The 27,821-nt window shown below is 39.7% G+C and overlaps 1 protein-coding gene across 5 annotated transcripts in view; it reads right to left on the bottom strand.

Annotated features, from left to right (window-relative positions):
• The window catches only part of LOC122872163 (interleukin-1 receptor accessory protein-like 1), a 293,532-nt gene that overhangs the window by 84,327 nt on the left and 181,384 nt on the right, over positions 1-27,821 (bottom strand). For all 5 annotated transcript variants that reach the window (XM_044188023.1, XM_044188021.1, XM_044188022.1 and 2 more), the window contains exon 6: positions 12,252-12,326. In XM_044188023.1, the coding sequence (XP_044043958.1) occupies positions 12,252-12,326 (75 nt within the window). The remainder of the gene's footprint in view (positions 1-12,251; positions 12,327-27,821) is intronic.

Below are 27,821 nucleotides of genomic sequence, written 5' to 3' on the forward strand. Positions count from 1 at the left end.
GTTTTTTTATGTATCTGTGTTGCCAGTCTGAGTGCAAGGAAGTAAACCTTCCTGAGTCATAAAACACAAGTCAAATCACCAAAGTGTGCCAGACAGGGTGCACAAAATGTTAACTAATCTTTGGTAAAGCAGCGTTTAAAGCAGGCAGCCAATCACGACTGAAAACTGTCAGCTTTTGCCCGGAGTGTTAGAGGGGGAGCGAATACTTGGACAAACCTCATGGAACCATGCAACTGTCACCATGACGATGACCTTCTGCCTAACCTTTACCAAGTAGTTTTATTTGCCTATACTTAACCACACTGCCTTAAGGAAGCTTAGACAGTCACATGATTCCATGCGGTTTGTCCGTGTCTTCTTTCCTGTGTCTGAGGGAAGTGTTTTAACTACTTCCTCCAAAGCCTTCTATGTCTTTTGTACGAGTTAACATGTTAAAAACCTGAAGGCACTGCATGTAATTAAAAATAGAAAAAGGCTCAAGCCAGTCCTGTTAGGGACAATTAAACAGAAAAAAGAAAGGAGAAAAAAAAGAAAGAAAATTCTGAAAAATCTGTTGTTGATGCCTTTCCACCAGCTGCAGCAACTAATGGACCAAGGACCCACCAATGCACAAGTCTAAAAATCACTTTGTCTTAACTGTGTTGCTGTCATAATTGAAATCAATATCAATACTGTCACTGCATGGAAGGATGCTCAATATTGTCTATCTGGCCTGTGGTTGGCAGGGGGAGTGAAAAGTCTTGTGTGTGTTTGCTAAAGAAGAGAGGGAGGCTTCCATTTTACGGTTAGCCTGAGTCAAAGAGATTAAACCTGTCTGCTGCCAAGACACAGTGGCTGTGGTTTCTCTCGCTAGGAACCAGGAAAGGAAATTAACTCTTTTTTTTTTAACAATAAAACATTTTCTGGGCACTTTGGTTTCATTGTTGAGAACATTTTGGTTCCTTCCAAAAGCAATAGGTTGAACTGTGAAGTAAAAATTCTGAATTTCATATTGGCAAGTACATCTTGTGACTCTCACCCAGAATGCTCGGGGAGGAACTGCCCACTCATAAGCTATGTCCCAACTGCACACTACTGCATGTACTGACTGAATTCAACTGTGTGTCAAAATGGAATAACTGAGTATACCTAACAATTCCAGCTAGCATGCTGAGTAAAACGGCTCTAATTTTGAGTGTGGTATTGATGGAGTCATTTCTCCCCACAATGCAACATAATGCAACATATCAGAAAAAAGTGCACAAAATTACATATTCTAAAAAGAAATTTATAATATTATTATTTTTATGACTTTCTTGATCACTAGATACCAAACAGTGCTATAATATATAGTATGGAATTGGGATACAGTAGTTATACAGCAGTGATAATATATGTTAGCCCATGGGGGACAATAAACATATTCATATGTATGTATGTAACACTTCAAAGTAATTCATTTTAAATTTATTGTATTGATATGATGGAGGGTGGCTTACAATTTCCAAATTTCTATTGATATCAATGGTTTGGTTCTCAGATTCTTCAGAAATTCCTTGGGTGAGAAATGAACAGAATACAACATCGCCTCTACCTTTACATATGTGCTTTCATTTCCAACAACTTGTCAAATTAGAAAAAGACACACAAAATCCCTTTGTAATGAATAGAATTGGGGTTTGGTTTGGTGCAAAAGTTTTTAGGAGTAACATCACAACTGTCCCGGTTGTCTCCAATTTGGGGAAATGCCCACTTTCAACCTGGACCCTGGATTTAAAAACTGGACTGAAAGGGGAATTATTGATCTACAAAAATCTATATCTACAAATAAAGATTTCTCTTGACCCTACTATCCCTAACTCTAACCCATCCCTTTCCCTTTAGAAAAAACTATGAAATGTAATCTCCAAATATCTATCCTTTATTCTTTGTTACTTTCTCACTCCAATTATTCATCAGAAAGTAGAAGACTAGCTTTGAATAATGATATTGGAGAAGAAATAATAAAGGCAGAGCGGAAACATTACTCCATGATTTTTTCCCCTCTCTGCTTTTTGACCATTTTAATTTCTGACATAGATACAGAACAGAATAAATTCAATGGTTAAAAATGTATGTAGATAGGCTGAAATACAAGTAAGGGCACTCCTAATTTCTGACAGTGGTAAGGACACGATAAATAAATACACTAATCAGTGCAAGAAATGTCATCATGTTGCATATTAAGAAGCTGTAGAGATGACATGGTATCAGGACAACAGCACTCTCTATTCTATTATTTTGGTTTTATTTTATTCTATTCTGGTCTGTAGAGAAGTCAGGGCCTATCTGAGCGTGTCATAGTCCCTCCCACTGCTGAAGAAAAAATATTGTTTCTTTACCCAAGGTATAGAAACAAGGTGTTGCCTGACTCATAGCAGTTATGAGACAAATATCCGCAACATTTCATCTAACACATTCCTGTTCCCTGTTACATGACTGCCCACGGACCAGAGGACCACAACTGTAGATACGATGGACCAACACAAAGCAGGTGAATACTGTATCAGTGCGGAGAAAGACAAATTATAAACCATATCAAATTGCTTTAGTGCATACAAATCCCTTGAGGTGACAATGTGAGGTGGTAAAAGCTGCATAAGACCTTTTTTGTGGCAAATGCTGAACATTAGCTTGTGTTTCTGCTTGTTAGAAGAATATTGCATTTTGCCTTTATGTGCACAAATATCTGTGTGTGTGTGTGTGTGTGTGTGTGTGTGTGTGTGCACAGCAGCTGTATCATGACATCATAGATCTGTGCTCTCATGTGTTCTTATGTGTCACTTGCCAAAGTTTGCTGCCACTGTCATCTCCCTCCCCTCCTGACCGTGATCATGGCCCTCTAGCTCTCTGGCTAGATATCAGAGGCTGCTCTATCTCAAACACACAAACACACACGCACACAATAACACATACATAATCAGAAGTTGGCCCAAAAGACCAATGTGAGACTGTGCAGAGGGAGCATCGGTGAACCAAGGTCACGCTCCGGGCGGAGAGGAGACACTGTCATCTCTGTCCAACCTGGACGCACAGTCACATAAATGCAGCCAGAAGGAAACCAATATGGCCACCTGTTTGGCTGGAAATACAGCAAGGGTAATTAGTTCAACCAGGCAACACACATGCGCTGCCAAGGGAATGATGATGAGGGGAAAGTTTGCAGGGTTTGCATTTTGGCTGTGGGTTTTGCTTGGAAACTGGCTTTACAGGAGAGGCTGATAAATTCTTGAAAAATAAAAACGCAAGCTTCTCTGCCTCTCTTAGCACACAGGGGAAAAAAGCTCAACAAAATACAGGAATGAAATAGCACTTAATAGCAAAAAAAGGCATCAAACAACCTAAGAAATTAGAATGAAAAGATTTTCTTTGAGTCACCAGAGCAAATTAACGTCTCCGCCGCCGGGTAGCAGTTTATGAATAGTGGTTCACAAAAGAGCAAGGTGACACCGCAGTGTTGAGGTTAAACTCGGGGCTAATCTAATGGCTGTAAAAATCGCTGTGCTTAACTGCCACACTAAAAGGTGAGTTTAATTTTAAAGCAGGTGGCTCTTGGGTACCAAGCTGGCAGCGCCAAACGAGTTGCCGAGCGAGTCTTCCTGCTGTCGGTAATCCATATGCCGGTGTTGGAATGAAGTTGACTATCAGATGGGGTGTATCACTGCTGCAGTGCAGAAGCTACTGATACATGACAGTATTGGAAGGAGCATTAAAAAATTGAAACGAGGCAGTGTGTGAGGAGGAGGGTTTTCAATTTAAAATTCTATCTCGGATTTGAAGTACACAGCTGTTGATAGAGCAACAGCTGGATGGGAACTGCACAGACTGCACTCTGTTAGTACATGTGCTGTGGAAGCACTGGAGATGTGAGTCAGAGAAAGACTAAATAAAGCAAAATCCACTGATAACCCTGAAAACTCGTGGCTTTAAAGTTACACTGTGTTGAAACAAACCCAGAGGCACCAGCGTAACAATCACAGAGCAAGCCCCTGAAGGGGCTGTTGTACTGAAACATAAGGTCCTACACACCACTACTGCGGCTTTGACAGCCTGAATAACTGGTCCACAGCTGTTAAATCTTAAACTGTGGTGAACTGTAACTAATAGTGTAATCCAAAGAAGCAGGCGGAAGTCAAAACGGCACCATGATTGCAGTGGTATCTCATTTATAAACCTGTGCTATAACGCTGTAGTGTATAAAGGATTTCACCCTTTAATTTGAACCATTTTGTAGCTTTTGCCAAGAAAATGCCCAGATTATTTTGTAGAACCTGCTACACGTCATTGCAATGTTGTTGAAACAACAATGTAACAACAACGCTACTATATATATATATAAATAAACAAACTGCATTCAGTATCACTATACCACTGCAGTTTTGGCGGTGTCACAAGGCAGTGCAACACAAAGTCAGTTGGCAGATTAGTCTACAGGCAAAACAGGCAAAACCACAAACAGTTGTATAATCTATCGATCTGCTAAACGATACAAGTCTTACAAAGGCAGAAGCCTACATGCAGGTGCAATGCAGGAACACTTTATTAAAAATGAAAAATAGAAAACAACAACAAACCAGACTTTCTGTAAACTACATGCCGAAGCCCAATTTATGATTAATAGGTCTACCCAGAGACGGGAAGCATTGCTGGCACAGACAAGAGGCAGTATATCTTAATACTCAAGTGCCTTGGCCAGTTCTTGATGCTATTTTCTGCTAAGGAGAGCAAATGCCTTCAGCCATTTTTCCTCTTAGTTTGCAGAGACAGGTACAAGGCTGCAGGTGGGAGCTGCTGACAGGAAGCGCAGCAGGGAGCGGTCAATGTGGGACAATAGCTTGACTTGTGAGGTCAATCATGATCCAAAATATGAACATGATAACAGCCCTGAGGTCACACTCTGCTGAATTTCCTCAACTATTGAGTAAAATTAGCCTCCTTTGGTCCAGCGGGCTGATCAGGTCTCGTGTAGCTGTCCTCCTCATTGCTGTACTTATGTAAAACACTAATGGGAGCATTCCTTTGCCAAGAATCCCTTCCAGTCATCACCAGCAACCCCCTGCCTCTAATATGACAGTCACGATTTATGCCTCCATGCTGCAGGGCATATTAACCATTTGGGACAGTGTGCTGTCTTGTATCCACTTTCATCTGTAATAACTCAAGGTAAGACACCATCATATTTCATCCCCTCTGTGAATCTTAAATGATCTCGCTCACTCCCCCCCCCCGGTCCCAAACTCCCCCTACCTTCATTTCTCTCATATTCTCTTTCCTCCTCTCTCTTCATCGTTATCTCACTCTGTCTTCCCCTCCCTCCGGGGCCTTGATTTATCTGGAGACTTGCCAGGAATGCAGATAGGATCACTCGCAGATGTACAATAACTTGAGGGGAATAAATATGCCCTAATTGAGAGAAATGATGTAATATTGATCCTAGGGCCTTTGAACCTTTGGCATCGTTGGAGCGTTCTGTCGAGCCTGTGACATTTAGAGCAATGGCTGGTGTGTATGTGAGAGTGAGTGTGTGTGATATTGGGGATAGGTGTTGCTGAGGCTGTGCTGAAACTGAAACGTGTCTCGTGGTTTGATGAGAACTTCCCGGCTCGGAGTGCGAGCTAGTCGATGATGTGTCCCTGCCTGCAGAATGTAGCGAATACAGTTCCGAGCTGCTGCATTGTATTGAGTGATACTTTGAAGATGCGTTTAATTTAAAACTTGAGTGGGAAAACATCAGTGTGCCGTCTGTAGCTTTGCCATACAGGTTGGCGAATGGCTTTAACACTCGAGTCTGGTTCCAGGCTGCCTTTGGGGTTTAAGTGAAAACAAACACAAGCGGCCTCATCTATAAAAATTGTCAATTCTGCACACATCCAAGCCAAGTTCTGTGGGTTTTAGATTTAAATGTTTTATGTTTTCATTTCAAAGTTATTTTTATTGTAGCATTAAGTAAATTACTGATGTGAGAGCTGTCAATCAAACGCTGGTGCGGACTAAACAATCTGATCAAGATGGCTTGAAAAGGGTTGTCTCTGTCCGGTTCCAAACTAACTGGTGGTGTGATTAGTATGTTGTCTGAAAGCTGAACAAACCACATGATTTTATGACAATAGATATTCGCACAATTGAGAATGACTTCCGGATGGGAGCCGAAACGTCTTGAATTTGAAAACATTGTCCAGATGACTACGACTGAAACCTTTTCTACGATGACAGTAGATATGTGATTTTAGCATGAAATCAAAAGCTAAACTATTATTACATCCATCTTATGACCTGTGAACTGTCAGAAAACAAACAATGTACAACTGTATAAGTAATGTATATATTTATGTGAGATCATTTGTACTGAAATTTTCACTGATACATCAGAGAATGAAAAGGGGACCATGTGAAACTATAAGTGTGAAAGCGACCATAAGCACTTCCAGGAAGTATGAAGGTCTGTGTGATGTAAATTTGGTCATCTGTCAATTACAGTGACTGCCCACTCTGCTGTCCATGTCAAAACATATAAGGGCTTTTGCATCTCGACATACATTGTGTATAATGTATTTCTGTTTTTTCTTTTTTAGAGTCAGAATCAGAAATACTTTATTGAACCCCGAGGGGAAACTCTTTCGTTACAGCTGCTCACTATCACGTCAATGCACACAGGAATTGAAGTACTAAGCAAATCAAAATATAATAGACTATAATACAGCTAAGATAAATTAAGTACAAAGTGGATATAAGTATAAAAGCTAAAATAAGTGTTAATTATTTCCATCCTTTTAGTTTGTGTTAATGTTTTATGCTGTATTTCTTATTTAATGCATTATGTAAAGCACTTTAAATTGTCTGTTTGAATGTGCTATATAAATAAACTTGCCTTTCCTAAATGAGAAATTAAAAAGTTGAGCTACAATGTGAGCAGGTGTCATCTAAAGACACTAAATGATTTCTATGTTGTGAGAAAAACAAAAAAATCAATAAACCCATATGTGATGATTATGGTCTTCCTGACCCTTAAACGTTTACATCCTTTCTCCAGGACTCTTGGTATTTACCTTGAACATGATCTATCAGACATGTCTACCTGTCTGTGGCATGGTGGGCCTTCATCCCACAGCAGAATGTCAGCGGGACACCCAAGACATCAATATTAATCGTTCAATATTGAAAAGGGTGCCTGAATCAATGCGAGAATATCCCAAACATCACACCATCAGAAGATCAAATCCATACCGCTGCAGGAAGAAATCTGTTCCAGGATAATGGGATGATAAACATTCACCGATTGATAAAGTCAAGTAAAGGTTATACATTTCAAAACCATCTGTTGAACTGAGTTTCAGCCACATTCTAACAGTGTGGTGAAAGTTGACATTTTGTCCGCTGTCTAAGTGCAGTTCATCATCTCTTCCTAATGGCGCTATGTTTCTACACAGAATGTAAAAAAACCCCACACAAGTAGAAACTTACTTACAGAAGGATGTGAATTTGTCAAGTCTCTCAGTTTAGATTTGAAGCTTAATGTCAGGGTTTCAATGTCAGCTTAGAGGAAACTGGAGTCTCATTGCAATCTGACCTGCACCAGAATAACAGTATATTGATGTGGCAAACCTCATCATTACCAAAGGACTGCAAATTCTAATTTGATATGGCTGCCGACTCCAAGTCAATTCATTATAATGATGGTTTTGTTCTGAGGTATCCTTTGTTCATATCATTAGAAAATGTAACTCCTTCTGATGAGTGACTTAAGACCAATTTCCATTATTATTCACCAACCAACGAATGAAGAAGCTCAACCTCTGCGAAGAGTGCAGATTGTCAGATTGTTAAATAGGCACTGCGTAGAACAAAGGGATTTTCACAATAAGCCTTTTTGAGAGGAAGTGACACTGATTTTCAAACTATGTAATTAAAAGAATGCCTTTTGTATTACTCTGTAGTGGTTCGAAATTAATATGTTGAATCTTCATCAGAAACATATTTATCAGCAAATGTATACTACTAACATGATGTAAAAATCAGAATTTCATTACTAATTCATTTATAATACTACCCGACTCCCAGTCAGCAGTCAGATTCATCCCAAAGATGTTGGATAGGTTTGAGGTCAGGCCTGTCCAGTTCTTCCACACCAAACTGGGAAAACCATTTCTTTTTTGGACCTGGCTTTGAGCACAGGGGCATTATTATGTTGAAACAGGAGAGGGCCTTTACCCAACTGTTGCCATAACATTTGGAAGCACGCTATTGTCCAAGACATCATTGTATGCTGTAGCATTGAGGTTTCTCTTAATTGGAGGGAAAGGTGTGTTCAGACAGATCATGAAGCAAATGTTACACGTGGTGTGATTGCATAAAAAGTCAATTGAAACACTTGACGAGGGGCCATGAACAGACGCAAATTGCTCCAGGTGGCACAAGTGAGGCGAAGGCATGTTCGTCATACCATTCTCGCTGATTTCTGGTTAATGAATGTACATCAAGTGGCCAAACCAAACCATGAAAAACAGCCCCAGACTACACCAATTTCTACCCATTTCTGGCACTCATTTTGGTTTCTGGTAGTGTATTTGTATGACTCATAAAGTCTCATAAATCAGTGGACATAGATTGGCTGTAAATTGGAAATATTTCTACTACAAGTACAACTTGTATATAAGAATAATAATAATAAGAATTAGATAATATAAAAAAACAATGATACATATTTAGTTTGTGTCAGTCAAAGAGCAAAAGTATTTTTGTAGACTGTTTTTCATTGTCTTTGGACAAATTGAATAGAATACTGTGTTTTGAGGCAGGAGTGTATCCGTGACCTTTGACCTATTCCTGTGTTCACAATTTGTTGCTGAGCTACTGCCAAACTTTGAGTGAAAACAACAAATTCACGCCCATCCACTAAAGGGTCCCAAAAGGCATTGTGGGAAACAAAGCAAATCACTAACTGAGGAAAAAGAGGCATGGCAGCTGTGGGGAAAGTGAATACAACAGAAGAATCAATTCAATTACTCTGACACAAAACAACTTGCGATGCATTGTATGGCTTCTTAAAGTAAAGCATTCATGTGAGAACTTAAAAGTGAATTTTGAAGGAATTTAGCAAAGATACTCAGACACCATCATCTTGTTTTCTCTCCACTGCAACTGCAGAAAACTTGCTGCTGTATCGTAATGTCAAGTGTCAGGGGATGAAGTGTGATATCCCGAGTAAGGAGGCAGTTGAAAGGGCTCAAAGTTTTAACAGCCAATCAAGATCACAGGGGAACTTGCTGGGTATTCCCAGAATGAACATCACAAACAGAGTGCCACAATGGTCGTAAATTCAATCTAACCCAAAATAAAATGTCAGGCTAGGCAGTCAGGTAAAACTGCTAGTGACATATCAGCTCTGCATAGAAAACAGCATTATAACAAATCAAACCTGGCAGCAGAATAAAGGCTAAAGAAGCAGGTTTGAAGTTGGTTTGAATCCCTAGCTGGGTTGTGTTCACCAACACAGAAGTGACAAAAACATTTCTTTGCGCATTCATTCAACAGGGAAAACACAAACATGTTCATGTCATTTAGAAAATTAATCATTCCATTGTCAAAGTGTTTAGTGTTTACAAATCATACACATTAGCACTACTAGAAACAGACGTGCACTGCAGTTAGTCTGCTTGGCTAGACTGCAGTCAATTATTCTACATCTGCACAAGACAAAGTGAAAGCAGTGCACATTGAACTGTTACAGACCCAGACTGTATCTGATCTGTCCCACAGAGAAAGCAGTGGAAAGACATGCCCACGAGGACTGAGAAGAGCATTTATACAACATGTTTTAATCAAGCATTTTAAATTTAATCAATTATAACTGAGGAACCACATCCATTAGGAGACAAAAAAGGGAGTGGGCCACGGATGAAAAGTGCGCGCTGATTAATTGGGGCCCCCCATTTACAGATCCCTCTGTTCTCTCTGTTCATCCCTTGAGTTCCACAACAAGAGCTTGAAAAGTGTCTCTCCACATTCGCCTTTCCCCACTCCTCTCGCTTTCTCCCTCTCACCTGCTTAATTAACTGTCAGCCGAAGCCATTTATGCTTCTATATTTCATGGGAGAATGAATATTAAAATTCCGCCAGAACTGCCACAGCCCTGAAAGGATACGCTGCGTTTGACTGGGCTCTCTGTGGATGACGAGAGCTTGCTAGCCCAACACAGAGGAAGTGATAGGGGCTTGTACAGGCAGAGAATCACATAGGGGTGTATACATTATGTACACAGAGCTGCTGACTCTGTGTAGAATATCAATGGGTGCAGAGGTGGAGGGAGGAGCATAAAAAAAACACAGTTCCTACTAATCAAGATGAAAATTCAATCTGATACAGTGAGCTAAGGGGATGAAGGTCTAGAAAGCTCAAAAAACTGAAAATCCCTAACAAAAAATTAAAAAAATCAAGTAAAAAGTACAGTTACAAAATAATCAAAATCAACCCCAAAACAAGAAAATAAGCACATTTTCTTTCTTTGGACCATTATTGCCTGTTCTCTCAGCTATCAGGTAATGGATTTTGAAAATCACCATCATCCACTATGAAACACTTAATCAGTTGAAAAACGCCAGAGAGGCTTTTATCCATCATCAATTTAAAGCTACAATGATTTGCGCCTATTTTCTGATTGCCACCTTTTACCTCTGCGAGCCAGTTGTGTTCATCGTCCATGACAAATTTACTTCAAAGGAAGCCTTCATCATGACCCATTTTCCGTTCCACCAACAGCTGAGCTCTCGCCCAATAAGGCACAAAGCGGGAATTTTCCCATGAGCCTCTGTGCATCAAAAGCTGGTAAGGCAAACGAAAGACTACCGTTCTGAGGCAGCCACATGAAGCAGAATTGGAGGGAATCATTGGAAGCAAGGCTAACATCATAAACTTGAAGGTAATGTGAAGGGACATGTATGTTTTCTAAGAAAGACCACTTCGATTCATTACTGACTCATTAAAGCAGAACACACACAAGCTGCATTCATGTTGCACAAGATAACCAAGAAAGATGTGATGAGTGTAATTAGAATGAAGAGGCACTCCATAGGATAGGAGGAGAAAAAGCAGTGGACACGGCATTCATACCCATTGAATCACTTTCTTTTTCATACACCAATGTTTCGAATGACTCATCCTGTTTTTCTTTCTATCATGATGAAAAATCAAGGTCCATTCACAAAAGGGCACAGACAGAGAAGATATCTAATTGAAAATCTTGAACGGAACAGCATTTGGTTACTTCAAGTCAGATCTGTGCAGTTCTGAAACACACATGAAACTTACAGGAAGGTATTGGGGAACAACACAACTCAATTGCTCAAAACATTACAACACTATTTATTACATGGTGTGGAGAATATTTGTTGTGACAGCACAGGACACTGGAAAGGGTTTGTTATACAACAAACTAAAGTCCATTCCATTGTATTGGGGTGGAGGCTGAAATCTCAGAGACCGGTGCAAATAAAACCAAAACTGTTTGCATGACTAGACACCAGCAGGAGCAAGTGAGAAGATGTGGTTTTTTTTGGGTGACCTGAAAAACAATGTCAGTTTAAAAATCAGAGTTGCAGAAAAGCAACCATTATCAATGGTTTTGTCGAATAGCATTTGACTGAATTTGCACTTCGGTATTAACTACTAGGAGCGCCACCATTAAATAAATTTAAAAAATAAATACATAAATAAAAGCTGGTATTCAAATAATGTGTCTTAAATAAGAGCTGTGGGTGAGGCCGGCATAGAGTCAAATACGGTTTTCACCACATTATTTTCGATCGCTTCTACTTTGCCATTCTTTCGTCCAGCTTTGAGCTACCGTCAGTGGAACTTCCTGCAGATGTTTCACATTAAAGACCTGCCAGAGAAGGAGGCATTATTCAACTTAAGCAGCTGGGAGCCTTTTATATGAGACATTTGTGCATGAAGTGTTGAGTAGCTCAAACGTGGACGGAAGTGTTGAGTTCACATTAACAGCAATATTTCCACCATATATGTACAGCAAGGAAGGAATTGACATATATCGCCCATAACAAAGCCACAGTTAAGTAGAACGGGACCTACTTTGAGTGAACTGGCTTTGATCGACTAATCTAGAAATTTGAAACGATGCCATTGTGACAAGCAGGCATGTGCCACAAGTAACACCACACGTTCCACCGACCGACAGAAAATAAGCTATCAAATGTGAGGAACGAAACATGTTTCCTTACCTATTGCCATCTCTATGATGCTCATTTGGCTCTCTGAAGGGAAAAGGATTTTTGGCGGCTTGTCTGTCAGGGGAGCTGTGAAAAGACAAACAGAGAGAAAGAAAACGCACATTAAATTCTGCATCTTTCTCCCCCATGGGCAGTGGGAGTATGATTTATTCATTAAAGACCACATAAAGGCTGCATTAAAATGGGAACAAATACATGGAAATATAATATTTAAAGAGTGGACAGAGAAAAAAAATGGATGAATTACTATGACTCAGAATTACCCATTCAAAGCTTTAAACATCAATGCACATGCTTTCAAAGCAGCAGCTGCTTCAATACTAATGCTATTCATTCCTCATAAAAATGAGCGTGGAAGTGATGATATGGTTTTGACATGGACTGTGATACAAACTGTACTATATATACAGCAGCTGTGTAACAAGTCAACCATTTCTGAATCTACAGTATACCCTAAGGTAAAAATCATCCACAGCTGCAGTGGGCATGGGAAGGTTAAGAGCTGCTGCAGGAGATGCAGTATTTTCAGCTGTGTACGGCTAATATGGAATATCTTGAAATATCATAAATGTTTAGAGTATCTATTAGAATAACAATAATAAAAAAAACAACAAAATGAAAACAAAACCTTCTGCACAAGCAATGTGGTATATATTGTCAAAAGGAGTGAGTTGCTGATTTAAAACGGTATCACATTTACATTAAAACAGCCTTCGTCCCAACTCCCTTCGAAAATACACCAACTCCAATTAGACAGCTGCTGAGTAACAAAAGACGTGCACTTAGAGGCTCCTCTTTATAATGATTCCCTAATTGGTTCTAGTCTTCAAAGCGGCATCAGAGAGGTTTTCTATCTCTGCACGCTTGGAAATACTCCGGAGGGATGAGGCTTGTTTCGGTACAAATGACTTGTGGTTTGACTGGAGCAGTGATCGCTGAGCTGAACTCGGAAAAATCAGCCAAGTTTTCGTGAGGGGAGCGACAGAATGGAGGAAGCTTTTCCAAGTTCACACTGAACCGGTTCCTCCATACTCCAGTTTTCTGGTGATATAGCTCACCACAGCAGAGAGTGTCAGCTACAGTTGCTGATATTGACTGTTTTGCTAAAAAAGCCTTCTGGCTACTTATCGTCCTAATAACTGCAGATTAACAGAGCAGACTTCAGTTTTTCTGGATTTCTCTTTTCCTGGTCTTCCATTTATATATTCAGTTATTCTTTGTGAGCATTCAAAGCTCCATTTGGCCTCCATGATAGTGCAATACATGGCAGCTGAGAGATTTATGATGCAACTGTAAGACCCTTGAAATTCACTTTTCCACTACAGAATTGGATTCTGTAAGTGAGATCCTGTCTTGACAAGGCCATTACATATTCAAAAAGTCAACAACTGTGATTGAACTATTTTAAACTAATTGTGTTTATTCAAGGACAGCTAAATTTTACATCATCGCTTGTGTACATGATGGATTCCTTATTGAGCTCTCAATCTTTGTAAGGTCTACATGCAGATTTACATTTGCAGTTACACTTGTCTTCCAAACTAAATGACAAAATGTGTCATCGTCACTGCCTTCCAAAACACAGCTGACCATTTCTTTTTGTTCTACAACCTTCTATGGTTAAGTTTAGGCAACTTAATTTACTTGGTAAACCTAACAGGTTTTATGGCTCAACGCTACTTCCGCCTTCTTATGCTCCTGACATAATTCACATAGCCACTAGAGTTTCTTGTCAGGTAAACATAGGACATTTCAGGCATTTGAACAACAATTTGTAAGTCTCTACTTCCAATGAAGAAGCAAAAAAAAAAAAAAACTAGATGGCGAGACTTGTAGCTTTGCTGAAAAACAAACCATTTTTAAAAGCATCATCTTAGAGAAACACTGCAATAAATGTTGAAAGCTGCAGACTTTTCGAGCAGACATGTCTGATGAGCAAATTTACTCAAAACGCTATTGGTGAAATATGTAAAAACACAGGGACCATATACAGTGTGCAGATATTTTGCATTTAATTTTCCTCTGTTGGTACCAGCTCTTGATTTGTTTGGATGTACTTCTTATTTTAAAGGCAATATTTTCAGCCAAAGCTACAACTTTCTTCAGTGTCCACTCACTCGTGCTAACGAAAGAACACTTTCATCGTTCTGGTGTCCAATCAATTTACGGACAAAACCATAACGTGGTCTCAAATAAAGGGGCATGCAATTTGTTAAGAGTAGTGAGCTGAAAGTAGGGAAAAAAATGTCTGTGAGCTCATTAATTACAAATTCAAAAAAGACCCATAGCAAATTATGCCTTTCCCTGTGCCTAGTGTGTTTCAATGCTCATTACCTTAATTACCTTTTTTGATAAAATATGCTTAGATTATTTTGTTTCATTATGACTTGATAAGAAAAACGAGTTTTTCCACTCTGATGGTTTGTCTTACACAAGACAATGCTGAATTTGAAGAGAGAAAATGGTGCACGGGCATGGATGTGGCTGCATGTATTTATAGTAACATGAAAAGAGAGCTCAGCTGGGAATACAAACATCAAACGTGGAGCTACAGCTCCTTGCTTTTACTGCTAAAGTGAGTTTGAAAGTTATACATTATATATTTACATTAACAATAAAACAAGAAGAACACAGAAAAATTTAATGTCTTAACCCTTTTGATACAGAAATACCTAAAATAGAATAATTGTTATAATTACCCAAATCCAACTAAGATCCAAGGATATGTGCAACAGCAGTACTGTATGAGCATTTTTAAATGTCAAATGGACATTTTAATCACTTCTTCTTTTGAACTGGTGGAGATTTCATTGGCCAAGTGTTACGCATTATAGAGAAGCACTCCTAGCAACTGCCTCCAGTAGCACCTGGAGGCATGATAGTGTTTGAAGTTACACAATCGACTGCCAGGATGTTAAAAACTAAAAATGGAAAATGCGGCACAGGTTGAATATAACCTGAAAGCTTTAAAGATGCCCCTTGCAACTACTCCCAGAAGTGTAGTCATGTGCTATTAATACAACACAACTGCACACAGTACACTTGTGTTTACCAAACCAACCGGTCTCTGATACTTTATATGTAAGTGAACAGAGAAAAAAGATCTAAGATTAATTACAGCATTTAGGCTTAGATTTAGGCCCCTAGTGTCACAGCAGTAGGGGCAGGAAGACAGACCCGTGGTGATAAAGCCATATTTGATCCTACTTCATCAATTAAATTTCTGTACAAAAATAACAGTGCTCCAAGGTGAACATTTTTATTAATTATGGCTTTTCTGTCTCATGTAAGCAGCAGGAGAGGTATTATATTCTCCGGCAGAACTACACGAAAACCTGCGCAAGTGGAAACGTGAAACCTCCAGTGCACAAACACTGAGAAGGGACATGAAGTGAAGTAGGAGACATCTTGTGTCCAGCTGTTAAACTTTTAAAAAACATAATTTGCATATTCATAGATGCTGGATTTTTTTAATGAGGGAGAAGGAGTAGATTTTTTTTACTGGGAAAAATCATTAAAAGCAGAATATTTTTGTCTTAAAACATGTCTGGAGGGCAATCTTTTACTTTACATTCTTTTTTGTAATTTCTAAAGTCAGTATATTTTAAAATATTCCTACAGTAATTTGATATTTCTCTGTCATCTGCACTATATCCAATTTTGCATTTTTACCTTTATCAGACAGTTGATAGTATAGAGGCAGACAGGAAATGAGGGGAGAGAGAGATGGGTATGACAGGCAACCAAGGTCCCCAGCCGGAATCAAAGAGTGGACATTTTGGTTATATGGTACGTGCCCTAACCATTTGGCTACCGGGGCACCCCTAATTTTATCTTTAAATGTTAACAAATCATATCATAAAGTAACATGCATTCTGTTGTAGAACTGTTCTCATATAATACCTATACAATATTACAGGGACTGTTTGTACCTCCTATCTAAATGCTCGCCAGACATGACTGAGTTTCCATTAAGACCAGAGGGAACACACACTAATGCAGAGTTATCTGCTGTTTCTGCCATTTTACCACCTTGAAACTGAGGTCTCCTGTGTCCTTTGCCTGTGACCATTCCAACTCTAGAATTTAATCTATTGAGTCTTATTTAAAAGGCCATGCCATGCTGTTCCCTGTGGTAACCTCACTTTGCAATTTAAGCTGAGAAGATGGATGTATTTCGATTTTTGACAGGTATCGAGAACATAGAGGCTCTCTCTCATTCAAATGCCAATTCTCATTTTGATTCGCAGGTTACACTGAGCCAGTTGAAGGTGAAATCACAAACCTGGAAGGTAATCAAAGTTCTGGCACATTTTTTAATGAGCTCATTTTAAAGCTAAAGGTAACAAAGTAGGAGACAGCTGTTGAACTCTAGTAGAAATACTGCCCTTCATCCAAATCAAGGACACGCTGCTGATATGCTGTTCGTCAATGGGATCCCACCATGCTTGGAAGGCATGCAAGCACACACATTCGAGATGCATTAGTGAAGCTGGCTGGTCTTCAACTACAAAACCATAATTCTGTGGTGGGTTATTATGAGTGGGAGTGGGCAGGCTTTTTGCTGAGGGGCTAGAAACACATCCAGCCTGACCTGCTTCCCTACATACAAACACACAGTGTAAGCACATTACACACGCACACACACATAAACACTGAAAAGCCTGATGTTGGTATCAGCGGTGGAGAAAATCTTTAAAGTGTCCCTCACAGGTCCTGTGATCTGCACTCGCTGTGACCACATGATGATGGATGGGGAGATGGAGTAATGAAATAGGGAAAAAAAGACCTTGTTCTTTCCCATTAACTCTACTATCGCTTTCTCTCTCTCCATCCCATCCGTCTGTCGTTTGCTGTATGTCTTTGTCACTCTGTCTGTCTGTTTCTGTCGCTCTCAGGGGTGAGAGAGAGGGAAGATGAAAACGGAGGGAGAGGAGGAGGGAGGGAGAAGGTTGTGGTCCTCTGTTCACACCTCATTAAAGACCACTCCAGCAGACACAGATTAAGAGGAGTAGTGTGTGTGTGTGTCTGTGTGTGCGTTTGTGAGCATGAGATCGTTAAAGGAAAGATGCAGTCTGAGTCTCACAGGAGAAAATAAATGAAAGCAACTTGAGAGGCAAACCTTGTTAGTCATACACACGCAAAAGAAAAAACAATCTTTTTTTGGCGCTGAGTCCTGCCATCTTGCAAGTAACAGATTCAACCCCTGTTATGTTTCTGATTCAGTTTCTTCAGATCACAAATCATAATTGGACTGATGTGAAAATCTGCCTGAAGATTTTCTTTCTTAAATGTCAGTCATAATCAGTTACTTGAAAAGATGACAGACTAATAGAATGCCAGTGTGTATATACATTGTAAAATGCACATATGAACATGTATTATATGTTTCTCTTGGTTAGACTCTTGCCCTGTCAGTCACTGTGATGATTTTAAAACAGAATATCCTGTCATAACAAGAGTAAGACTGTACAGCCATGCTAGTGGCTATGTGAGGCTATACTTGGATGGAGCAGGGCTTTGAGCTAAATCCTACGGTCAGCATGCTAACAATGACAATGCAGGTATACTGTTAATCATGTTTACTGTTTTAGTTTACATTTACTAATAAGCACTTAACACAAAGTACAGTCGAATCTCATTAGTTTTGCAGGTATTTGATCATAAACCATAATCATAAAATCAAAAGTAATGGACAAAATAAAAATTTGACCTTCACATAGTTCAGTCTGGACCAAAGTGGTGGCTCAAGATGGTGCAGGTGCAATTCATGGCAGAATGAACAACTAATGAAAATTAGAACAACAGTACTGATGCCATTTCTACCACGACGGATGCTCCCTGAAGAGTATAGAAGCCTTAATTCACATAGTAATGTCTGAAAAAAAAGAGTTCAAATATTGACAAATGCTGTTTTGTTTTTGTATCTATTGGCCAACATCACAACAAGATGAAGGAAGATGTGCAGCTAAGTAAATGGGAAATTGTCAAAACTTTTATTGTGAAGAAATAATTTGACTGTCAAATCAAACAGAAGGACTTTTTAAAAATGTATATATTAATGTGCTTAACAAATGATTTAATTTCATTGTCAATTCAATGCTGAATTAAAAAGAAGGCAACAGCTGGCCAACTTCAAACAAAATATGGCCTTTAAATGTGTCGTTTTTCATAAATAGAATTCAGTATAAGTGTGCAAACCACCCCAGCTGAGACCTAATACATTAGCAGATATGTCATTAAAGTGAATCTGAAAGACAATGCAAGACTCAAGGACTTTAATGTGTTGGATAAGTTGTCAAGAATGTCTTACACTGGACTTAACCCGAAGCGAGCTCCTGAGCACTGGGAAGGAGAAGAAATCTGTCAGCAGCTGTCAGAGACTGTTAAAGTTTTGAAAAAGTAACTGGCTTCCTCAGGGCAGAGGGGATAAATGGGCCACGATTCCAGATAACCAGCAAAGTGAACTCACTAAGTCACTTTGTCAAATATATTTTCTGCTGGTAAATAATTTAACCCATCTTGATAATCAAAAGGATGTTAAAAGACAATGAAAACACTATAAGGGAACCATACTTTAGTCAACTGATGGAATTAAGTGCAAGTAGTTATTGCAGATTACTGCATTCTGAACTTATTGTGGAGTATATTGTATTTTTGAGAGGTTGTCATCAAGTACTTAAACGGTTTTATTGTGCACTTTTCTTTTCATGGCTAAATATACAGGTCAATAGACTGGAAAAATGCCATAGTAAATTCTTAATGTGACCTCAGCTGAAGGAAAAGTGTTTTCATTACAACAGAACCGGTACAATTGTCCTTCAGCTAACAGATTTCAGGAACAGCAGTGACTGCACAAAATGTGCAGACCAGTCAGATATACCGAACAGTTCGGTGTTCATGAGAACAATAATGCTGCTGCTGTTGCATGTGATGGTGCTGTGTGGGAGTTAAATGTTGTAGTTCTGGCAAAATAACTGTTATTTTAGCGGTAGGACCTTGCGGCAATTGCCCTGAAACATCTGCCTGAGGGCATAGGGTGAAATGGAGCAGAGTCAGGATGAGTGCAGTGTCTGATGATCTCGCTGATGAAGTAGATGGCGTTTAACTACTACAAGAGGAAAATGGGGAGCTATAAAGGCCATACTGTATTAGAGTGCTGGATTTAAATTTCTTGAGAAGCTCTATCATTTAGCAATTTGAGGTTTCTATTGAGAAAATAATTGTCACTGTTGTTCGCCGGATTGCTGTGATAGCAGAATTGCAGGTGGGACAGCCACTGGCTAGCTTTAATTGACCAAATTTCTAAACATGCAACTCAACCATCTCAACGTGTACGTTTTTCTTTTGTTTTGAATGGAGAAATGATCATTTCCCCAATCACACATCTGCATGTGTGATTTTTTTTAAAATGCCTTTGACAATACTTTGAAAAAGTATTTGGTCAGGTATTCATCACGGTCTTGTTGAAAGCATATCTGATTTAAACTGGTGAATTTATGTATCTTGTAGAATCATATCACTGATGACTAAAATAATTGTAGCAACTTTTCTAAGAACAATACTGACTAAACCTCTCTGAAATGGACAGACTGACACAGATGTGTCACAAAATGCTTTGGAACAAAAAGTTGCTGGATTTGTTGCTTGTCACCTGCCATTCCACCTCATCTTCCCCTGGTCCACCTCCTGCCAAAGCTCTGCTGGCTTTAGATCTGTAGACTGTAGGTTTTTGGAGTAAATTAAATCCACTGTCATGTTCCTGGAGCCATCCTGAGATGATGAGTGCTTTGCGACATGGCAGGTTATACTGCTGGAAGTATCATCCATTTACTGTGGCCATGAACACAGTGAGCAACATTATGAGTAAGCTGTGGCTTTCAAATAATGCTCAGCTGGCTTTGAGGTGTCTAACATGGGCCCAGAAAAGTCTCTCCACAATAATGCATTCCCACCACAAGCCTGTAAACAAGGCTGCTTCCATGGATTCATGCTTTTTAGGCCAGCCTGCTGTCCACATGTGTTCCAACAAAAATTTTCACACAAAGCCATGTTTCCTTCTCCTCAATCATCCAGTTGTGGCGATGGTGTGCCCACTGTGGCCTCTAGCTGACAGGCGTGGAACCTGTTCCTATCTGCTCAGTTGCACTGTGCTTTCATTTGCACTTTGTAATATCTTCATGCCTGGCCAAGCTCCTCTGACTTCGCACATTCATTTCACATATAGGACTGCTGCTAACCGCTCCTAAACACTGTAGTGACTGAAAACACCATAAGGGCAGCCGTTTCAGAGATGCTGCAACCACCACGTCTGGCACCAGCAGTCATACCGTGTAGATCCAATTCTGTTAGCTTTCCCATTCTAATATGTAGTCGAAATGTAACTGAACCTTTGTGTGCTTTGTTGAGTTGCAGCCACTTGTTATGATGGATATTTTTGAGGTGCAAAAGATAAATCTTTTATCTGAAAAAGAGGATGCTGCTTGTTAAAAATGAGCTAGATGCTCTGGGAAACTCCCAGAGCTGAAATGGTGATATTTGAAAGCACTGAAAAATAAACTACAGGAAAAAAATGAACCCTAAAGAAATGACAATGCAACATTCTCTGAGGATACTTGTTGAAAAATACCAATATAGAAACCCTGAACAGAACACAATAAAAGGTATATTTCCTTATTGAAAAATGTGTTGTTTTAGAAGATCCATCAAAACAATTGAATATTAGAGGGCTCATAGGATGGGACAATACATTCAGGGGAAATCACATAAATCATATAACTGCAGGCATTGGGAATAGCTGGTGTGACTTTACTCTCCTGTGGAAAAAGTGAGGGACTCTACATAATTACTCACAATGGTCATATACTGTATGGTACACAGAGATTTTTGCTGTAATGAGATGTCTTTTTGAATCTGCTGCATACTTTTTGAACCTTGAGCCACCATAAACATTCGCACTGCTGCACAAAAACGGTCCACACGTGGATCATGTGCGTCTAATCACGCATGGCCGAGAAAGAGTTGTTTGTTAATTAGAGAGGCCTGTACTCATTACTCACCTGTTTCCTCAGCGGAGGCCACCCGCCTCAGAAACGTGTTATTCACTCGACGATAAGGACAGTGGGAGGTGGGGGAGGAAGGAGGGAGGGTGATATGTTTCAAGCCGCCTGGCCTAAAATATCCCACAGGGGAGGAGTTGAGGATGAGTCAGAGAGGAAGGAGATGGTGGTGGAAAAGAAGTGGGGCTGCAAGAAAGCTTGGGGAGCTTTATGAAATGGGTTTTGCGGCGGATAGAGTGGGAGAGTGAGCTGAGAAGAGATAGAAAGAAAAAAAATGGAGATGAGAAAGTAGAGCTGATGGGAAACATCAACATGTGAAGATGTTTGCTGCATCTTAACAGGGAAAGTGTGTGTGTGTCGGGGGGGGGGGCAGTTCGGGTCATTGCTTGGGCATGAATATGCTTAGTGATGGAGGTTGGAGGACAGTGGGCTGAGTTAACATGTGTACAAGCATCTTGCTGACAGCTTCTTTGCTGATTGTCATCCTGTCATACCCACTTATGAGTGTAGGATCACATTGTCTCAAACTGACGTTTTCACATTTAAAAGCAGGTTGTGACTGTTTGGGGATGCTCAAGAAAACACTGATTAATTAAGATCCTCATTTACAACAGAAACGATACAGTGCAACAGTATCCATGAAGCTAGCATGACATGGAATAACAAGAGAAATGTATGGAATCAATAGATTTTGTGCTTATATTCAGAAATAATTTGGCAGCCTGCTTTTTTGTAAGCACGTGACGCTACCTACTGTACCTGAACCATTTGCCTGCTGATTGGATCAGACAATCTGACTCTAACTACACTATAAAGATTTCCAATTGGCTAGTCAAAATGTAGCATTCTCATTGGGTAGTCTGAGGCAAGGTTAAAAACTGAGGGTGGAATTTCTGTGACACAAATATAAATTGGTCTTATATGGTTTATATAGACAGAAACAAAGTTTTTGCTTTCAATCTTTACACATATATTCAAAAGAAAAAACATTATTTAACATTAACAAAGCTTTGTATAATTGTTTAATATTTAAAGCACAATAAAATAAAATACATTTCAAACACTTTTTTGATCCCATAGGGGTTAAAGCACTTTTCTTTTTTGCATGAGGTTGCACATGAGTTTGAATTGTTGCATAGCAACAGATACAAGTACTTCCTCCATACATGCATCTGTTAGGTGTTACTAGATTGAAAAAGAGATGCTAGTATGACACGGGTCCTTGCAGGTGTCATAAATCATATACAATTACATGAGACCAGGTTGAGTGCTGTCCTTTACAACGTCTGACATCAGTTATGAGAACATGTGACTTCTGGCTGAGGTTAAATGCCAGCTGGCCTTCATGAATGATGACAAGGCAGCAGGTGTGATGTCGAACTCTACATGCAGGTTTTCAAACATTCTGGATGATTAATGTTCTTTAGATGAAATCCAACATTTTCACATGAAATAGATTAGTTCCTGTTGATGGAAGTTAAAGTAAGTGCTGCAGACCAAATTACACACACAACACACTGTGAAAAATCAGTTTTTACCTTAAAGTGACAAAGAGATAAAAGTGATTATTACCAAGTTGGCATTGTGTCCCTACTCCTTTTCTAATTCACTATCTTACTCAAAAACACCCTAATAGCTCGTCTGTGAGTGTCTCTGGTGTGGAAATAGACTCTAGCAGGTTTCTGCTTTTGCACTGCCTACAAAATGCATTAACATTCTGGAAAGCTTTTTCCTCTGCAGAGGAATTGTATTCCTGCAGCATGATAACAACAGAAAACCAAGTGAATTCAAAAAAAGACAATGTATGAACAGGTTGGTGTACAGAACAGTCAACTTGACAGTTTACCACACGCAGAAAGCAGATCTCATGAATATGCTTGAGAACCTAATATAGACACCGGCAATTTCTATGAGGCAGAGTTGAGGAAAAATGTAGTATTGATTCATACACTTTCTTCCATATACTGCATTCTCAGCAAGCATTGCTTGCTTAAATTTAACTACTCGACAGGCAATACCTATGTACTTCCCTGTAATTAAAAAGTGAATTAATCTTGAGCACTGGTTGTCATAAATTCCCCCTTTTTGCCACCAGCCTGCTTTCTGGTCCCCCTTAATAAATATATTCTGCAATCAATATTGCTCAGAATATATAATATTGGGTATTACTATGTATATATCGCTGTGGGAATCAGCTTGGCAGGCTGCCTTTGGCAGTGCTATACTTCCCGCTTTGCCCATGTTATCCTTCAAAATGGTCATCTCCAGTTCTATATGAGGACTTGGCTGTTGTCGAGGGGACGGTGGGAGTAACATGTGTGGGAGTGTTTGAGCAAAGGGCTGTTTAGCTGGAATTTACTTTAAAAATGTTCGAGAAAAAGTTGAAGAAACAAAACGGCAAAAAATAGACTTTCAACGCCTGCCTGGACAGGAACACACCAGAGAAGGAGAGGAGAGAGAAGAAACACAGCTAATGTGAGAAGTTCTGCTTACTTGAACATTTGAAATAAAGTGAAAGAAAGTTGCAATTAGGCAGATGTGTAAACCAAGGCTGTGTGCTGTAATTAATCATGATTACGTTAATTACACTTTGTTTTCGCCGTAATGAGGACTAAAAAGAGAAAACAGCAGAGGAAAATATAGAAAATGAAGAATCTTATGCCAAATGACACTCTGCAGCCTCACAGTTGCTATATTGAGATTTCAGTGCTGTGGATATTAAAAATGCCAATTGTCTCCCTGCGGCAAATAAGTCCTCTCTCATTCCAGCTACCCCAGCATAGTGAATTATTTCTCTGCTCCATCTGTAAAAACTTGTCTTTTAAGTCCATTACTTCCCTATTTTCCATAAGCAAAGCCATGTCTGATACAATCTTTTAATTAAGATTTTACAAGTTGCTTCCTCCTGCTCAAAAGAAAATATTTTTTTGTGTGCTACAGCACGCTTCCAAGGACAAATGATATCTTTGTTTAGCTTGACAGATTACTCATCTTGCAGATCTCATCAGTAGTAAGGACTATTTTTTTATTTACTCTGTGCTGCAGGAAGTTCACATTACACAGACAATATAATGAGGATCCCCATAACCCTCTATTAGAGATTGTTTAGAGGGCCGGTGCTTCAGTAAAGTTATTAGTGTAATCGCACATTCAAACTTTGATTGCAGAAACAAGCTTGGCCGAGCTCCATTTTTAAACTAGCTGTCTGTGTTATGACCAGTTTGAAACATAATAAGCTATATTCCAAATATCTATATGCTTAACTGGTCAACATCTTTCACCCTTATTTTTTCCATTCATCCACAGTCAATCAAAGTGATGGTGGGTGATGATGGTTAATTATGCTGTTAGAAATCCTAACAGAATAGGTTAGAGAGTCAGAGACTTTATTTTGTGACATTATAACAAGTAGATCGGTACTGTACTGTACTGTATGTATAGTTTATATATTGCACACTGTGCATATACAAGTGGGTTGGTAAATAACTTCATGTGAAAAAGGACTTCTTTAGTGCTTACACAAGCCACCTATGTCAACCTGAGTGCCAATTATCCATATGTGTCAGCTTGTCTGGAAGTCACCACTGTTCTGAGCTGTAAAGCAAAATTGCTAAAAATGAGCCCATCCGAAATGTCAGTAGTAAGATCTCAGGAATTAACTTGGTGAATGCAATGTTATTATTACCAATAATTACAAAAAGATAATATACTTAATAAACAAGAATTATTCTAACTTGAGTCTCACTTGTTAATCTTAATGCTTCTTGGTGGCAATATCAAAACATTTTATTTCATTAAGGAGAAACATACCAGATTCATATTATGATGGGTAATTGGCTTGTTATCATTAATAGAGGAAAAACATGTTACCCAATGAGACAGGACTTTTATAGTTGGCCTTCAACAAAACCAAGTGTTTTTGAACATTTACAGGATAAAGTGCAATGCAAAAAGAACAATAGATCCCAATCATATTCAACCCTTAAAAAAAAAACAAGAACTTTTTGTGGGCCAATACCCCTCTCAGCGCCTTTTCTGCTTTGATTGCAGCAATCTATCCACCCCTTGTGTGTTAGTGACCACTGTATAAAATCCATATTATGTTTCAGGGCACGCTTAACTGTGATGGTGATGCAATAGCTACTAGGTGCAGATAAGTATTGTTGCTATTATAGTCTGTACCTCTGTAATACAATACAGTCTGTAACAGTCTGTTTCTCTACAGTCCACTCTGAGCAAATACAACCAAACTGGACTTGAACAAACATGTTTCCCTCCCAACGTTCCAGTCAAACAAACTGGGTTGATCAAATATTGGCATTTGACTTTAACCACTGCGAGGTTTGACTGCTGGTGCCTGAAATTATTTTAGCCAATGTTTTTGGCACTCTGTTCAGCTCTGAAACATCTTTTGGAATGTGCGTTGAGTATAGCACAAACCCTCTGCATTATTCATCAAAGCTGCCTCCAACATACCTCTGGAAAAAAATATGATTAAACCAGTGGGCTTAAGCACTTCCATAAGCAAGGATATGATCATCTTTAATAATAAAAAGCTCTCAAATGGATGTTACATAAGCAAAAAAGAAATCCTTGGCCAAGCAAACAGTGAGGAGGCTTGCATCTCAGAGGTGGCATGACATCATCTACTGAAAAGCAACCGAAACCTGCTGGCCCCTCAGTAGCTATTGTATAGTGTCTGGAACAGTCATTATTCAATTTTTAAATACAACACTAATAACTGTGCAGATGCATTTAAGCAAACAGCACCCCAAATGCTGTCCACTGACCATCCTTTTCAAATAATATTCTAACATCCTTGTGCAATATGACTAATAAACTTGACTGAATCATTGTGATCTGTGCAGTGATAGTGGAGCAGATAGCACCTCTCTCACACTCTCTTTCACCAGTCTCTCAGCCTTGTACTCTCACCCTAGTTCAGCCTTTCTTATCACAAACACACACATCTGACCATATAGCCCTTTGGCTGAGGAACATATGAACCTGGGCTGTCATTGACATTCTCTTGCATCATCATCGCAAGCTCGAAATGACACTGTGACCCGGCAGGCACGCGATAGTGATCAAGTGACATCACAAGGAGAGGATATGACCGTGAGATAACAGCTAGTTTACCTCCTACTCAGTCCGTCACTGCCAGTGCACAATGTGCTGCAGTGGAGAGCTCTTCATGGGTCCACTTGGTTCCTTGTGACCAAGATTACACTCAGACTGGGTACAAATAACATTCAGACTTATTTGGTCCGGGTAGAGTCACCTTCTATTTCCGCAGGTCTCCGGTTTGTGTCAATACGTCTAATACACAAGTGGAAAAACGATTTCTGATGCATTCTGGTCTGTTGAGGGTAGTCATGGAAAAACTAGTATCTCTGCCTTTTCTGCCATGGTATGATTGTTGAATATCAGAGCAAAAGGCCAGCTCTAGAAAGAAGCCTATCCTCTTTGATTCAAGCGGACATCAAAACCTGACATTTAAAGTTGATGTTTTAGATACTAAGCTCCATTGCAGCTGCACTGGGAAGATCTAGATTTGACATTGTCTCCTACATTTCCACACAATACAAAACCCACTCATCTGTCAGTCTAAGCTATAACTCTGCCCCTAATAAGATACCCATTATACTTGTTCTTTATAAAAAAAATCTGTTTTATCACTATGCATTCTTGGGTATGAAGAGCACTATAAGAATCAAATGTGATTTGACTAATGTGAGTGAACACTCATGTAAAACAGCTGCAGCCTTTATTGCAGATCTATCAAACACCCCAACCCCACCTCCAGCCTCCAGCCCACTTGTCTCTCTCAACCTCCTGCCAGTGACTGCTTCGTTTTGGTTAAACCCCTGCTGCAAGCTGCTAAGTGCTCCCTTGTGTGAGTTAGTAACCTCCCACGCCCCTAACACACAGCCTAAACCCCTCCGAAAGACAGACTCTTTTTTCTTAATGAAAACAAAACAGTTGGCATAGAGGCTTCTCAACAATCTATTTATTATTTGTCCTGGTCACCCATTCATTGCACTTGCCAACCTAAGTGACCCCCTAAACTGGCCAGCCCCCTATTAAAAACGGTGTCTATTTGACTTGAACTCTATTCCAACCTCCTCAGCTTGTTGCCAGTGGCCTGTTTAATTCCTGCTTGGTGCCATTTCTGCACAGTAGCCCCCTATTGCCGAGCTATGAATCCCTTCTCCCAGCTCTGCCACCATGCCTCCCATCCCCCTTCCTTCTCCCCTCCCCGACCCCATCTCCCTCTTCCTTCCTCTCAACCCCTTTGCCAGTGGCCCTGCAAATCTCCGGAGGCAGGCAGTGCCAAACGTTCCAGCTGTTTAAACAGGTCAGTGGTCGGTGCCGTGTGCCAGCAGGGGTAGCTTTGCCATTGTGGTGCCCTACATCGCTGGTTTGTGCTAACCCCCTGAATCCGTTGTCCCCAAGGGAGCTGCAGGTCCCAAACTGTACTGGTACTCAGTGAGAGATGCTG

This window comes from Siniperca chuatsi, linkage group LG24 (genome assembly GCF_020085105.1).
Source record: "Siniperca chuatsi isolate FFG_IHB_CAS linkage group LG24, ASM2008510v1, whole genome shotgun sequence".
In the NCBI taxonomy this organism is placed as follows: Eukaryota; Metazoa; Chordata; class Actinopteri; order Centrarchiformes; family Sinipercidae; genus Siniperca; species Siniperca chuatsi.